Source organism: Scedosporium apiospermum (assembly GCF_000732125.1).
Source record: "Scedosporium apiospermum strain IHEM 14462 chromosome Unknown SEQ_SAPIO_0086, whole genome shotgun sequence".
Lineage (NCBI taxonomy): Eukaryota > Fungi > Ascomycota > Sordariomycetes > Microascales > Microascaceae > Scedosporium > Scedosporium apiospermum.
This window is the reverse complement of record NW_015971787.1, coordinates 152,043-167,877: the sequence shown is the minus strand read 5'-3', so window position 1 is coordinate 167,877 and position 15,835 is coordinate 152,043. Positions and strand designations below refer to the sequence as shown.

At 50.4% G+C, this 15,835-nt stretch overlaps 1 protein-coding gene and 3 pseudogenes across 1 annotated transcript; all 4 read left to right on the top strand.

Moving 5' to 3' along the window:
* Positions 1-6,646: 6,646 nt before the first annotated feature.
* On the top strand, positions 6,647-7,525 carry SAPIO_CDS2274 (annotated as a pseudogene; the record flags this gene model as incomplete).
* A 2,193-nt stretch (positions 7,526-9,718) lies between these two features.
* Positions 9,719-11,502, top strand: SAPIO_CDS2273 (uncharacterized protein; the record flags this gene model as incomplete). Its single annotated transcript, XM_016785340.1, has 9 exons — positions 9,719-9,751; positions 9,805-9,843; positions 10,136-10,226; positions 10,298-10,339; positions 10,400-10,525; positions 10,626-10,686; positions 10,766-10,903; positions 10,985-11,404; positions 11,469-11,502. The coding sequence occupies 9 exons, from the start codon at positions 9,719-9,721 to the stop codon at positions 11,500-11,502; spliced, it is 984 nt and encodes a 327-aa protein (XP_016644716.1).
* A 1,146-nt stretch (positions 11,503-12,648) lies between these two features.
* On the top strand, positions 12,649-13,488 carry SAPIO_CDS2272 (annotated as a pseudogene; the record flags this gene model as incomplete).
* A 756-nt stretch (positions 13,489-14,244) lies between these two features.
* Positions 14,245-15,720, top strand: SAPIO_CDS2271 (annotated as a pseudogene; the record flags this gene model as incomplete).
* Between the last annotated feature and the right edge of the window lie 115 nt (positions 15,721-15,835).

Below are 15,835 nucleotides of genomic sequence, written 5' to 3'. Positions count from 1 at the left end.
GATGTGTGCTTGGATGCTTGCATAGTCTGCATAGCGTTTCATCCTCGGCTTGTGATGACCCTGACCCTGCCAACTTGGCAATGCAACGGTTTTTAGCATGTGCCCCGTGCACTTTGAGACTTCAAGCGCCAGGTGCGAAAGCGCGAAGTCGTATCCGTCTGTCTGTTCGCACTCAGGGCAGGCGAGAAAACTACCGGTGATCGACAATCAGGATGACGCCCGAACAGGTACCCGAACTAGCTTGTTCGACACCTGAACTTACAGAAGTGTGTGCTAAGTCTAATCCTGAGATCAGTGCAATCTACTCCGTAGTGTAGTGCCCTCTCGGAGTCTATCTGCCCCTAGTATTTACGAAGTACGAAGTAGTGTGGACGTGTTATTTCAGCCTTCGACAGGCCCTAGTCGAAAAAAGGTTTCCAACCCCGTCGACCTCTGTGTCCACTTATCGGTCTGATATACAAATTGGGCATGGTAGGGTGGGTAGGGTGGATAGCCCTGCATTCTCTCCAGCCACAGCTCATCGTCAAAGGTGTCTGTGTCGTACGGTACCCCGCATTGTGCTCTCCAGGTGCACGATCATGGAGCATCCTGGCGGATCATTACCGAACGAGAAAGTGACGATGACCCCAGATGTGGGAATGATTGTGAGGATTTAAGCCCGGCGCATGCACCAAACCCCAGACTCCACCCGGAGAGGCACGAAAGCAGGTTCAGAGACGGCTAAGACGGATACTTTGCACACTCCTACTTGCCGGGTCTTGAAAATCTGCAGCTCGTAATTCAAAAGAAGGAAGTGATTTACGTCGGCCCGTGGCAATCCGGTCTTTCTTTCAGGTCGGCGAATTTAGTATAGTCGGGGGCAGGCTCGGGTTGCGGCCGTAGTCTGTGAGTAATTTGCAACGAGTTCTTACCAACTACGACGGTGAATGCGGTGCTTGACAAATTCTTCTGAGAGAGGGAGGAGAACCACGCTCCGGTGGCCTCATCCGCCACGTCCGAGCGAAGATCTAGACTAGTACCTGAGGGAGGTGAGACACGGAGTCAGGTACAAGTACCGCTGTCCATGACATGAATCTGCCAGTGACAGAGTGGCGCGACCGTGCTCTTTGGAGCGCCGCCGTTGGGCGGCTTCCAAAAGATTTACGAATTGAACGAAGCCAGTGAGTCAAAATTGGCCTGGCCTCGATCACACTAGTCAGAAGCCAAGGTCATAAGCCGGTCGCGTGGCATTTGTTAAACGGCGACTTGGAGGTTAAAGGAGGCTGTCACCTCACACGGGTGGTGAAGAAGGTCGTGCGCTTTTCTTGAAAGTCAATTGCCGACGACGTCTCTCCTCGAGTCGGGCTCCTTCTTATCATGATATTGAGAGATTGTTTACCCTTGCCCTTTTTTTTTAAACTTTACTACATCGCCAACAATCAATCCCCATCCTTTTGCATGGCATCGACTTCAGATCTTCACTTCCCCGATAATCTTCCCATTGCGAAAAAAAAGGAAAAAAAAAAAAAAAAAAAAAAAAAAAAAAAGGGGAAATTTGTCAAATTTACTTGTCTGTCCTGTCCAGTTTAATCTGCCTTCCCCGGCTGGCTTGGCGCGCCGGATTCGGAAATCTTCACAAGGGCCGAGGTTGGCTCTAGCTCTGAGCACTGACATCTGATTCACCTGAGCTAACTCCGACCAGGTGCATGTAGGTTTTGCCCATCTTAGCAGTTCTGGGATAAGCGGGAAGGTCCTTGCGGTCTTGCTCGCAGAGGCAGGAGCAAGGCGAGACCGTTGAGCCGAGTTCTCCTGTTTTGAATTGTTCTTCTTAGGGCTGTAGAGTATTCACTAGCATTTACAACAGTCTTCGAATAGCCAACTTGATCCGGGACTCAGACCGGTTCGAAGCTGAGGCAATCGACCGCCCGCGGAGACATCAAAGAGCATATCCGTCGCCCGAGGAGGCAGGAGACTGCGTCTTTCGTCCTCAGGTCATGGATTCATGGATCAACCCCCTGTCATTTATGAACATGAAAAAATCTTACACCGCCAGGCTGCTGGGGTGTACCAGTAACAACCTGTCACCCCTTCTTCTTAGCCATAATCACAAAATAGCTCGAGTTTCGAGGAATTCCCAAGGTCAGCCCGACTAAGGTGGTTCGTATGTTTCCGGCGTTAGGGGGAGAAATTCAGATCCCCAACAATCTAGTGGTGATCGCACATTGAAAATAATAGTGACATGATGTGACGGAGGTTCGCGATCTCCACGTGTCGCCATGCTTGGACAGAGTGTCGAGGGGAAGCATTTAACTTAAATGTTGGCACTACGAGGTAGGGCTTGGCGCCTTCGAATACCCCCTGCCTGTGTACGAAGTACTCAGCAAAACCTGGTCTCGAAGATTTGTGTTGATCATCGACTGCCTCGAACACTGCCATGAGCAACCACGCTCGTACCTGGCCCCCGTTTAGGCTAGCGCGTATTAATAGTAGCCTCTCTTGGCCGACCATAGCCGGACATTGTATGTACTTTGATCACCAGGATGATCTCTGGTCACAGAGACCTCTCACCGCGTTTTAGCTGGGGATTTTAATTATCCCTTTCTATTGCGCCGAATCGAAGAAACGTGGCTACTTAATACAAGTACTAATCCCGATAAAAAAGTTTGAAAAAGAACCTAATCGAGTATTCTAAACGGCACTACGAAAATCGTGGAACAAACTCTGCCGCCACGTCGAAAGATTCCACCTCTCAGATATCAGGTGTTACTACCTCGATTTTGCACACTATCAGAAACGTCTAGAACTTATGCCAGATGACGGTATTCTTCCATGGCATCTTTGATCGCGGCTCGGATGTTGCAGTTGGGGTGGAGAAGCTGGCGGCAGTTACCCTTTGCCGACCCTCCACAAGACCGCGAAGCCGTTGCCGGGGTCTCTGACTGTGGTTATCTGCACTGACACCATCTGAAACGCACAATATGCGATAAAGATAACCTTGTCTGGCCGTTCGATCTTAAAAATAACACCCTGTGGACGGCCCGCATTTTGAGTTTGCAGGGTAGTGAAACCAACACTTCTCAACGCTTCAAGTTTGCAAGATTTCTCAGATAAGAGGGTTTGTTGCGGCCTCACTCCATTACGCGGGGCCGCTATTCGTGTACTTCGTCCTTTGCGTGGGGAGAATATGCGCATAGCTCTCGCCAGGATCGGCAGGATGCCGATATCGTGGAGGATCGACTTATGCACAAGAGGCTAGATGGAAACCAAAGGAACGCAGGAGACCGAGACTGACCGAACTGCCAGTGGAGACAACGGCGGCCGGGGCCAAGAACGAAAATGATTTGAGAATCTTCGTTATACTTTATCGGCTGAGGTTGAAGTTACGAAATCTAGAAACTATCACTCCTGAACCACGATACAAGGGACTCGGAGGGAACATGCTTTGGGCAAAGCTGCTAACGCGAGAGCATCAATGCCGTTAAGCTCCGCGCCCCTCTGCTTAGACTTCTGGGACTAGGAATGTCAGAAGTGAAGGTGCTAGCACTATCTTACCATGACTTACGTGCGCACTGTCGAAAGGGTCTGAATCAAACAGACCATAGTCACGCCAGTTGTAAGAGTAACAAGTTCGATATGGATTCTCCGCTTGCGTCTTCGGAGTCTGAAATCTGCGTCACTTTTCCCCTAGATAACTGCAAGGAGAACAAGGTATACCCTGGGTGACTCCTTGGATACCGATAATGATCGCAGCGGACGAGGTCACCCTATATTTCCTAGTCGTGATCTTCTGGGTCTGTCTATCGGCTCTCCGTCTCAAGAGAATTCTTGGTAGACACCAAGGGATCCGGAAACGTACATGGTCCATTCAGGACGATAAGTGCGGGCAACCACATCGTTTCAGTCTTCCCGTATCACCCGCCAAGTCGAAAAAGCCGTTGAGATTAAAGCAAGCACAACTGTCCGAGCCCGAAGCCTCGTCTCGTCGCGTACCATGCGCTACTCTTGTGGTGAGGTCAAGTGTAATCCACTTAACATCTTCCGCCCAGAAGCCTTGCTCAATTGACGACAACAGAAGCCCTCTTAGACACCTAGAGTACTTCGGCCTTCGCCAGGCTGAATTTGTAATATCCAAAGATGAGCTTGAACCACCTAGCATGTAAGAACACCTTCTCGATATAAGTGGAGGCTTGATGAAGTGGGGTTTCCTATATGACATGAAGAAACATGCTGACGCCTCAAACCGCGAAAGCCCCGCTCATGGTTTAGGACCGTATTATACGTCTACAGACGCCGGAGGGCCCTAAATACTTATAGAATATACTGGCCAGTATTTCTTGAAATTTTATTGAAACAATTAAAAGGGTCGTCATCATCGTGCTATCTAATTTTTCCTTGTCAAAGACGGCATCTTGTCGAATTTGATCGAATAGTGTCCCATGCGCCGGACATCCCGTTTTTTCTCTATTCAACGCCCTTTATCGTAGCATGTCTTTTGGGTTCGAAGCTTCGAGCTCGAAGATAATGTGTAAAAAAAACTCAAGGCAGGGTTCATCATCATGGACCCTTTCAGCAAGTCGATATGGAATAGTTTATATCTCATGAGATTCTAGGTCTTATAGTAAGGCATGCGGAGACCACTATGATGGATAGGCAACAAGAGTTGCTATTTACACTATCTCTATACTCCAGGTGAAGTATCCAGCTCTCGATGTTAGCCTTTTTAACAAGGTCGGCTCACAAGAGGGCAGGTCATCGAATGACTGAAACCCTTGGGGAAGCTAGTTCTTAGGACTTATTTCTTGACTGAGTACAACATTCGTCTGAGTCGGCATGCGAGACGCGTTCAACTGTTCTATTTCAGCATCAGACATCGACGTGTGCCAGATGATTTCAGGCTTTCAGTAATAATAGTAAGTTTTAGGCATCGTGGCACTGAGTCAGAATGTAATGTAGACACAACACTGGGATGATTTCTAAGCACTCCGGATTTCCCAACGTCCATTGTCTCCTTGCTCCTTCCTCGCCATGACGAAGGGGTTGTTTGCTCGGTTTCTCGTTGCCGATGATTTACCGAATTCTTATCTTATATTTTAGGTTCCACTGGAGTTGCGCTTGCCCAAGATGAAGCCAACTCGCAAACACCAAGGACGCACCTGCTTCCAATGGCATCATGACTGTGTCACAAGCAGATCCACCAGCCGAATGCTATTTCCCAATTTTCTGTCGCATCAAATCTCTCTCCGACTACTTTGCCAACCTTCTTCACACCTCTCACGGCTTCACAGCTTCACCGGCCAACAACAACGTTACTGCAGTCCTACATTGTGAGACTCAAACTCATTGTCGACCCTTCTCTGCCTTGGCCGTCCTAAGTTGAAGTTCAAACAGAGACCCTGATCTCGGTCTTCAACATAACTTCTTACAATCGAGCCGGGTATGCAAAAAATTCCAGCACCTGTCCTTAGGATCCGGCCCCGCTAACGTCGTTCGCAAACGATAAATGCCGGTGGCGTGGAGTTACTGTCCAAGAGTTCGTCGCACGAACTCGGCTCCCAGAGGCTACGAAGTCATTCATCGAAGGCAATCTAATTCCTACTCGCCCAGCCAGTGATCTTGTTCAAGTCGGCCAGATTTTTTTACAGAAGATCATTCTCCAAATATCCCTCGAGGCTCGACTCCTCCATCAAAGCAGTGTCGATGAGACGATTCATGCTTGGTTAGAAATAACGAGACTCGAGGAACTTATGTCAAGCTTTACCCCTGACAAAAGGAGGGAAAAGCTCTCCCCCATTGTCTTGGAACTCCTCAGCCCTCGCCTTCCTACCTCGATCGATGTGACACTTGCCCAGAACGCGTTTGGGCTCCCGGAGCGCAAGTAGCGAGACGCCGAGTATCCGAGTGCCGTCCTTTTTGAGCGGGATCCGAAAACAGTACCTCAAGTACTTGGGCAACCAAGAGGCGTACCTGGCCCCGTATACGTCACTTGCTGGGCCCTCGGGCATTGGGAAATCCTTCACGATTAAGCAGCTGGCGGTGAAACATGAAATCCCCGTCATGTACTTGAACCTTTGATCTGGCAGTGGCGGGTTTCCTCGAAGATCCACTCTCACTTTGCCAAGTGCCAGCCAAGATAAACGCACTTTGCAGGACAGCTGGGGGCGATTCCTCCTCTTCTGCTTGGAAATTCTGGAAGCCAGCGGGGAGCATGGGATCTCCCCTGGCGGTTTGTTCAGTCTCTTGACACTTGACTCTCATTCCGGTTTTAGTCGTGAACTCGAGGAGATACGCAACCTAACCAGCGATCGAAGTAAGGATTTGAACGGAGTCATTGGGAAGTATCAGAAGGATCTTACCAATGATGACAACGCGCTCCCAGCCATCTCCTCACAGGCCACTGACATCCCAGCCTTGATATGCCTCGATGAAGCGAGGGAACTCCTAACAGATAGCGGCAGCATCGTTTTCAAGTCGCTGCGATCGGCAGCGGAAAGGGTGTTTAAAACTCGACCCATAAACAAGAAAAAGTTCTTCATTATTCTCCTCGATACCACTTCCAGAATTAGCACCTTCACCCTCCCCGAAAAGGTTCGACCCCATCCAGCAGACGAAAAGGCTGCTTCTGCCTTTGTGGCGGATCAATTCGTGGGCAGCCTTCGTAGATGGCGACATGCCTGAGCCCGACCATTTACTAGCGAATGTGGCAAAGCTCTTCAGCTTGGGCCGCCCTCTCTGGGGGCCTTACCTCAAATCAGGGCTCCTAGTCATGGAACTGGTGAGAGTCGGTGAGAAGATTCTCAGTGAATACGAATCAACGTCGAAGAGGACACGAGACTTGGCCCTGCTCTGCATGCGGGTCAATTACTACGTTGGGCAATACTCCTTGGCTGAAGACTTAGTCTCGAACTGCCTCCGTTTTATCATCTCGGTAACAGAAGAAAGAGACACGCTAATGAGTGTACAGCCTAGAGAGCCGCTGCTTGCGTATGTCTCCTCGCGTCTTCTAGCAGACCCGAGTGCCCGATTGAATGCCCTCCGAAGCTGGGAGTCGTGCTTCGCATCCGGTTCAGTCAACCCGGGAGATATTGGAGAACAGATTGCCATTCTGGTCCTGCTCTTCGCCTTTGATGATGCCTGCCAACCCTTTAACGAACTCCCTGGCCCAATATCATTCCTGGCTTTCTGGACTGCACTATTCGGCGCTGATCGGATATTGCCGGATAATAACGATAACCCATTGACAGATTCTTCGGTCTTCTTCAACCATTTTATTCGGGTATCGGCGCCTCCTTCGCAAGCAGTCATCGAGGAGTCGTACCGTCGCGGTGCAGCCATATTTTTACCCGCATTTTACAAGGGAGCAGATGCTCTGATCCCCCTTAAGACCCCCAACGGAATTGGCGCCATCCTGGTCCAGGTGAAAAACCGTCAAGATGACAAGCTGACCTCGAAATTGGAGGAAAGCTTAAAAGGGAGCATTAAGGACGGCATCGAAGCGTTGCTGCTGGAGGAAGAGCTTCCCGGTGGTTATTTTGGCATGGGAATTTGAGTCCAGTGCGTGGAAGGTACTATCGAGTACGAGGTCTCGCACGCGCGACGTACGACGACTGATTTACCCATTTTCACTTGACGGCGGCCAGGATTAAGACCAACACTGAACAGAGGGAGAGTAACGAGAATACTGCGAGAGTAATATTTAATAGCTAATTTCATCTTGAGAGAATACTCTAACTCACTGTCGTAGGTGATGTCAATCATTATTTCTTCACCAGAGCGACTAGACTGTAAAATCGAATTTCGTATGCGCCTGAACCACCTTGCCTTGATATCAGGGTGGCCAATATACATTACCATTAATGACAGAAACTAGTCAGACACAGAGGATGAGAGATCTCAGGTGGAATAACGGGCTTGAGAATGCGGTGCTTTGGTGGATGTGGTGTATGCCAAGTACAGATTGGTGTTGTGAAGGGACGGCTTTGTCAATGTCTCGAAGTAGGCCCGGTTTCAGAGAGGATCTGGAGGGCGAGTGTGTGCTTCGAGTAGCTTCTCGGCGACTCTTTCTGCGAGGTTGGTGCGGAGTAAATGCCATCCTCTAGCAGTAAGAGGGCGAAAAAAATAACTACCCTCAATATTGCTCAGAGGCAAACTAAATTTTACGTTGTCGGGCCGAACACATCACAGTCCGACGTTTTGGGTCATAGCCTCACAAGGCACCAAGCTATCACCAGCCCCTGGTGAACTGAGTCTGTGTGTTCCACATTTCTCTTCTCACCTCCACCCACGTTGTGCCTGCCTCGAAGAGCAAGCGCAAGTGAGACCAATCAAGCTAGCGCCAATAGTTTGAGTTTGATCCAGTGGTGGGAGTTTGGAGGGGACGAAAAGCGCTTTGTTTGGGGGTAGGGCTGTTATCCCTCGAACAGAAATGCTCTTTTCTAGGTTCCAGCTCATACTCGAAATGAAAACATGGTTATTGGTGAGTGAAGAATTGAAACTTGGAGTCAGACGTGTGGTTACATGTCCAACCTGATTCGGATGGGACGGATGCCAAGCCAACTTTAACTGTGGAGCAGATTGGCAATTCGTGAGAGGATTTAACTTTAACTTGTACATCAGTGAACCATCAAGGGGAGAAGGCGTTTAATATGTCTGTAGTCCATTCCCGCCCGTGACAGGCGTCTTAGCACACGACTCCTCCTCGGACAAGTTGTTCGCTTCACTCATCCTCAATCCCCATCACTGGTTCGATCTTTCCTCCAGACACATCCCTCCGCGGAATGCAATCTCCAAGAAAGCGGGGGCAATTTACAGCAGGGATTGACTCCATTTCCAGGTGTCCCCCTCGCCAGTTTGGGGGCGCATTTTGGAGACGGGATTCCTGGATGGAGCCAATACTTCGCTCTGTGGCGTGAGCATCTGTGCCATCGTTGAAGAAATTTACCCACACCGGCTCATCTCGTTCAAGGGGACCAGGGACCGGGACACCTTGGCTTTGACACCTCCGTACGAAGTACAGCTCTGACCAGCTGAAATGGCTTTTCACAGAAAGTACTTATACTTTCCAGAGATCGTAAACTCATCCAGTGTGACTGTTTTCTTGGCGACGATATCCTTGATTAAGGACCTTTCCGCTCTTGGTTCGACAGGCTGCTGCCGTTTGTGACCCTGCAACCAATCGCCTTGCAAAGGCCGCATCATCTATCCCTCCTTCGTGTCTAGTGTACGTCTCTTCCAATAGCTACCGCAGCATTGCATTATGTAAAACGACCCAAATGAAGCTTTGTTCCACCGGGGAAAGTCAATACTACTTCCGAGCGTCTCGCTCTTCTCGCCAGCAAAGCCACTATCCTGAGATAGGAAGGCTCCCATCGAAATAAAACTAGGCAAAGCACAGGGAAGGGGGGAAATGCAAGTGCGGGGAAAGGCGGACGTTCCCGAAGCGAGAAAAAAAAGAGAGGACACAAAAACGTCGCAAGCTCGATCGCTGATCTTCTTCTCTTTGGGCCCTGCCACGTACATCTCACGACCGTTAAAGTTTTTGCTTTCCACTCATTGCGTCCTCGATTTCCCGCAGGAGAGCCCGAGCGAAAAGCTTAAATCCCGCCACATATCCCCCAGTCTCACATCTCATCTTTTTGGATCTGACGTCGCGTAGCGTGCCTCGCAGATCCTTCGTCACATCGCATCTGCCAAGGTTGATCACGTCAAATCCGTTCCTCCAGCGACATTTTGGATCGCAACGATGGCGGATAACCCAGATCACGGCCCTGAGATTGTGCGTTAATCCGCCCCACGTTGTCGAACCAAAAACTAACTCGTTTGCAATAGGCTGTCGATACCTTCGACGGTGATTCCGCCGTGTCTGTGGTAAGTTGCTAATTCTGCTTGTTTATTTCATTTTTTTTTTTTTTTTTTTTTTTTTTTTTTTTTCTCGCAATAAAATTTATTTCATACATTTATTCTGTTACCTTCCTCTTGTATTTACACTGCACTTCTTTTTCCTTTTTATTTATGTGCGGTTTCTTTTTTCTATATGTTTAGTTTTACCTTATTATTTCTATTGTTATTCGAGCTTTGTGAATTAATTCTCTTCTCCTTCTGTCTCTTCTCTCACCAGCGCTTGGACTGTTGCAGATGAGCTAACTTGGGCACATCACAGCCGGTGTCAGACGGACTCACATCACTCAGGTCGAGTGTACTACAATATCAATTTGAGAATGGCCGTACTTATCACTCGTTGAGCTCTGGCAGTATGTTGTCTCTTGTCGACCTGAGCCTGCGCCTCTGCTGTAAACGTCGCCAATCTAACGAATCCTTCTAGAGTATGCCTTTCCCAACGATGACAGCGAATCCGAACGTCTTGGTAAGAATGGCTCTCACCCCTTACGAACTCTGGTTCCTTTGCTGACGGTTAAATTTGCAGAGGGCCAGCACTACATGTGGCTGTTAACCCTTGAAGGTGCCCTGACATTATGCCCGTATGCCGAGAAGGGAGCGAAGCGCGTCCTGGATCTCGGAACGGGAACGGGCTGCTGGGCTATCGAATATGGTAAGTTACAGCCCGATTCGATGGTCATACTTTCCCCTCCGCCTCTTCGCCTGTCGATAGATTCCAGCGCAGACAATGTTGACTCAATTTTGGCGCACAGCGGATGCCCATCCCGAGTCTGAGATTACCGGCGTGGACTTGAGCCCAATCCAGCCTTCACTGTAAGTCCTACGTTGGCTTTCATTTTTTTTTTCTCCCTCTCGATGGGGGGAACGAGACGCTAAAACCGTAAAACTGCAGTATTCCGCCGAACTGCTCCTTTGAAGTCGACGATCTCGAAAAAGAATGGACCTGGCCCAAACCGTTCGATTTCCTCTTCAGCCGAGTGATGGCGGCCTGCTTCTCGGATTACCAATCGTACATCGACAAGGCATACAAGTACGCACTAACATTCTTCAAGCTCCAAGCGTGGAGCTCCATTGGTTTCCCCTACTAACAGTGATTCACAAATGTGAAAAGTGCCCTTGAACCCGGTGGTTGGTTCGAAATGCAAGATATCGTAATCCCTTACCGCAGCGACGACGGCACCCTCGACCCCGACTCCGCCCTCGGCCGTCTCGGGGGCCTATTCCGCGACGCCAGCGCCGCCCTCAACCGCCCCATGGATGTGGCGACCAAGTACAAGGAGATGATGGAAAAGGCGGGATTCCAGAAGCTCGTCCAGCGGGAATTCAAGTGGCCGCTCAACACGTGGCCCAAGGATAAGCGCTACAAGGAGATTGGCGCCTGGACTTTCCAAAACTACGACCTCGGTCTCGAGGGTTTGACTTTGGGACTCTTCACGAGAGCTTTGGGATGGTCGAGGGAGGAGACTTTGACGTATTGTGCTGAGGTGAGAAAGCAGCTGCGGGATCGACGAGTGCATGCGTATCTACCTGTGTAAGTTTCAACTCCATCCGGTTATTTTATGATTCCCTTCACATACTTACCATTATCTTTCTAGGCTTGTTGTGTACGGCCAGAAGCCGGAAAATTGATGTTGATCGGAGAAGCATCCGACCTTTTCGATCAAGTACACGCGCTCTCTATTTCCATCATTTATTCTTCGGCTTCTTTCCGTCTTCTCCTCTTGTGTTTTTCATCGTATAAGTGGCATTCGACATTTCACAGCATTTATCTCCTGGTATTAGTCTTGTTCGGAGAAGGGAAAATTATCGAGAGGACTGGCAACCAGGCCTCGGTCATTTCAGCATTTCAGATAGCACATTTAACGTCATGATGAATCAAGTTATCCATTTCAGTCTTGCAAGCCTTGAGCTGAGTTAGTGATAGTCGGAGATTCAGCAGTCCTTGAATCGTCATGATGGAGCTCAGAGCCAATATCTCGCGTAAACACCTCGTATAGCCGTGCCGTGTATTCTATGAAAACGGCACGCGTTGAACTAGGCCGGGTGAGATCTAGTTGCATTTTAGCTGCGTTTAGAACTTAGCTCGCTCGGCTACCTTATTCGGGTCGTGCCATTATACATCCTCCCGGGTTCCTGTGCAGCAGCTGGCCCAGCCCTTGTACTAGAAGTGAGGATTGACCTGTGGCCGGCAACTCGGAAGCTGGTCCCACTATGGACTTAAAGCTCCACCGGAAGACCAATTGGATGTGGAAAGGGGCCCAGGTTGGGAGTCATCACCTCTTGTATCTCGGCACTGATTGTTTCTTGGGCTTTAAAATAATAATAATTTAGGTAAAGAAGGAAAAAAAAAAAAGACAATAAATAAAAGGCAGAAAAGGAGAATATAAGAGCCTGAAACCATTAGCAATAAACCCGATTTTCTGGGGGACTTGGCGGATCTAAGGATTGTCGTGCCATTAACACTAATGCCGGAGTTTACTTTACGGGTTGCCGAGGCAGGACGGAGAACCGAGACTCTGGGGGTTCCTTAGCTGCAGATCCCCCGCATCGCCTCCGCATCCGAGGGGAAATAAAACTGGAGAAGCTCTAACACATCTCGATTCCGGGGGAACTGGTGCAGTGGATATTAGAGATCACATAAGGGCAAAGATACGGGGACATCTCACAATATACTGTAGCCTCTTGCTTACTATACGCCAGCCAAATCTCGTTGCTTCGCTACCTGTCAATGAGAGGACGCATAGCCCACCGCTTGCTCCTAACCTCTTGGATATAATGGCTCCTACACCGCCCTCCGTCGTCGACACCATCACCTCCATCCCCGTCCCCCACGTCCTCCTCGTCACCCTCAACCGCCCTAAGCAGCTCAACGCTATCCACGTCCAACAGCACAAAGAACTCACCTACCTCTTCGAATGGTTCGACGCCGAGCCCTCTCTCCGATGCGCCGTCATCACAGGCTCGGGCCGCGCCTTTTGTGCCGGTGCCGACCTCACAGAATGGAACAATAATAGCAAAGACGGGAAGAAAGATAGTAGCCAGATCTTCACGACGGCCGGATTCGGCGGTTTGTCGAATCGCAAGGGCAAAAAGCCCGTCATCGCGGCCGTGAACGGGCTCTGTCTCGGAGGCGGCATGGAGATGGTTATCAACTGTGACATGGTCGTCGCGGGGACGCGGGGGGTGAAATTCGGCACGCCCGAGGTGAAACGTGGTGTTGTGGCTCTTGCTGGTGCCCTTCCGCGATTGATCCGCACGGTTGGCAAGCAGCGAGCCTCGGAGATGGCGCTCTTAGGTCGGATGTACGGGCCTCAAGAGATGAAGGAATGGGGTCTTGTCAACTTTGTCGTTAGTACTGATGAAACGAAAGATGGGGCCGCCGTAGTGGCGGAGGCACTGCGGTTGGCGCAGGAGATTGCTGCGAATAGTCCCGATTCGGTGATTACGAGCCGCGAGGGCTTGACGTTGGGTTGGGAGGCCATGGGACCGGCGACGAGCACTGAGTTGCTTGGCAAGGGATTGTATGGGCGGATCGATGGGGCGGAGAACATGAAGGAGGGTCTTGCGAGTTTTGTCGAGAAGAGGGAGCCTCGGTGGAAAGATAGCAAGCTGTGAACTGGACGTTAATTATTCGGAGAGTCGTACGGCCGCCTACGGGTCATTAATGCCAGGTTGTGCATCGCGTGTGTCACAACGATCTTTCGTCACCATTTCAGCGAGTAAATAATCTCGATCGGCATGTCAATCTGAGAAGAGAAAATCCCAACAACAGTCTTGGGCCCTTGGGATGTAAACTGGAGCTTATCACCGAGGCAAAGGAAGGCTTCGGCTTTATCGAAGATACTAGCGAGCAACTCGCCCAATCTAGAGTGTTTCTCAAGCATAACCATGAGGTCTTCTCGAATTAGTTGGATTTTCACATACTATGCGTCATTGCCCGGTTAGAAGGTGTCATTATAGCCAAATTCGTGTCATTTCTGCCTTCCAGACCCGCTCAACCGGCAGAAGGTCTATGCGATGGAACCTCGCCCGAAGCTATCTGCAAATCAAAATACTTCAACGTTTTAAAGTGGAGCAAGCAAAACGCAACAAATGCTAGACTTGGGCTCTTTCAGGATTGCGACGGGGGACACTCGGTCTAAAAGCCGACGTTGGTGCCGAGAGATCCGATCCAGCCACACCGCTCGCGCCATCTCCGCATTTCGGAGCGGAGCAATGCACGAGGGAACCAACGAACCAGAAAAAAGCGATAAAAAAAAAGACTGGCCTAGAAAAACTCTTACCGTTCTCTTTCAAATGCTTCTCCGCCCATTCGCCCAATAACCCAAATGTCCCGTCCATCCCGCCCATCCCGCCCGTAACCCTCCCGCGATGGCTAACCAACGGGCGCGCTCACCCTCTCTCAGCAAGTCCGCCGTCTGGCTGTACAAAGAATCGGGCATCGCCTCCGTCTACCTCACCGGCCTCGATGCGCTCCTCGTCATTCTCTCGCGGACGACCCGCATGTTCGCTTTCGGCGCCGTGTCCCTGACGATAGCCCTGTTCTTCTCCGAGCTCGGATTTTCCGATTTCCGCATCGGTCTATTTATGAGTTTGACCCTCCTCGGCGATGTCGTGCTCGGTCTCTTGATTACTTTGATGGCCGATGGCCTGGGGCGCCGTCGTGTCATTTTCGCCGGTGGTTTGCTCATGGCTCTCTCGGGCGCCGTGTTCTACGTGTTCGAAAATTTCTGGATCCTCCTCGTCGCTGCTGTCGTCGGGGTTGTGAGTGCCAGCGGTGGCGACTTCGGTCCATTTCGCGCTATTGAGGAGTCGATGCTGTCCCATCTCACGACGCCCAAGACGAGGGCTCACGTTTTGTCGTGGTACGTGACGAGCTCGAGTCTCGGGTCTGCTGCAGGCACGGAGCTTGCGGGAAGATTCGTCGAGGCACTCAAGGCTCGCGAAAGATGGTCCCTTGTGCGTACCTATCACGCGACATTTTTAATTTATATCATCACGGGCCTGTTGAACATGATCTTCGCGTTCTTCTTGAGCGATAAATGCGAAATCCAAAAGACGGTACCAAAAGAAGAAACCTCGGACGAATTAGCCCAAGGACTGCTTAGCGAGCCCGAGGAAACCGAAGACGAGGACTTCGTCGAAACGAGCGAGCCAAAGCCCAAGGGTCGCTTCTCCCAAATCTCTTCATCTACGCGTTCCACCATGTACAAGTTGTGGTTCCTCCTTGCTGTAGACTCACTGGCGGACGGCATGGTTTCCCAAACTCTAACGACATATTTCCTCGATCAGAAATTTCACCTGTCCAAGGCGGCTCTCGGAGACATCATGTCGACGGCGCTCATCCTCGGAACCGTATCAACGGTATTTGCCGGACCGCTCTGCAACTACCTTGGTCTCCTGAACACCATGGTCTTTACGCACCTGCCGTCCTCGGCTGCTGTTCTTCTCTTTCCCGCACCTCACGGACTCGTGCTTACTATTATACTGCTCTACGTCCGCGTGGGCCTGAATAACATGGACCAGGCGCCGAGAGCGGCCTTCATCGCCGCCATCGTGAAACCCGAGGAACGCACGGCGGTCATGGGGATCACGAGCACCCTTCGGACGCTTTCGATGACCGTAGGGCCGTCCTTTACCGGCGCTCTGGCGGGACACCAGAGGTTTTGGATTGCGTTCGTAGTTGGTGGTGCGTTGCGCATCATTTACGATTTGGGGCTCTGGGCAATGTTTGTCAACATGAGATTGCACGCTCATGAGGCCAACGATCGAGCGGTTGATTCTTCAGGGAACCGTGCTGCTGATGAGGAGGAGCTGCGGCCACAGCGTAGAGAGCAAGAAGAATGATATGATGATACGAACAAATAGATTAACTTTGCAAAATACTTAACAATTCACGACCAGTAGGTAGGGTATTAGCATACAGACTTAAAAATTCGCTCTCTCATAATCCTCATCCTCG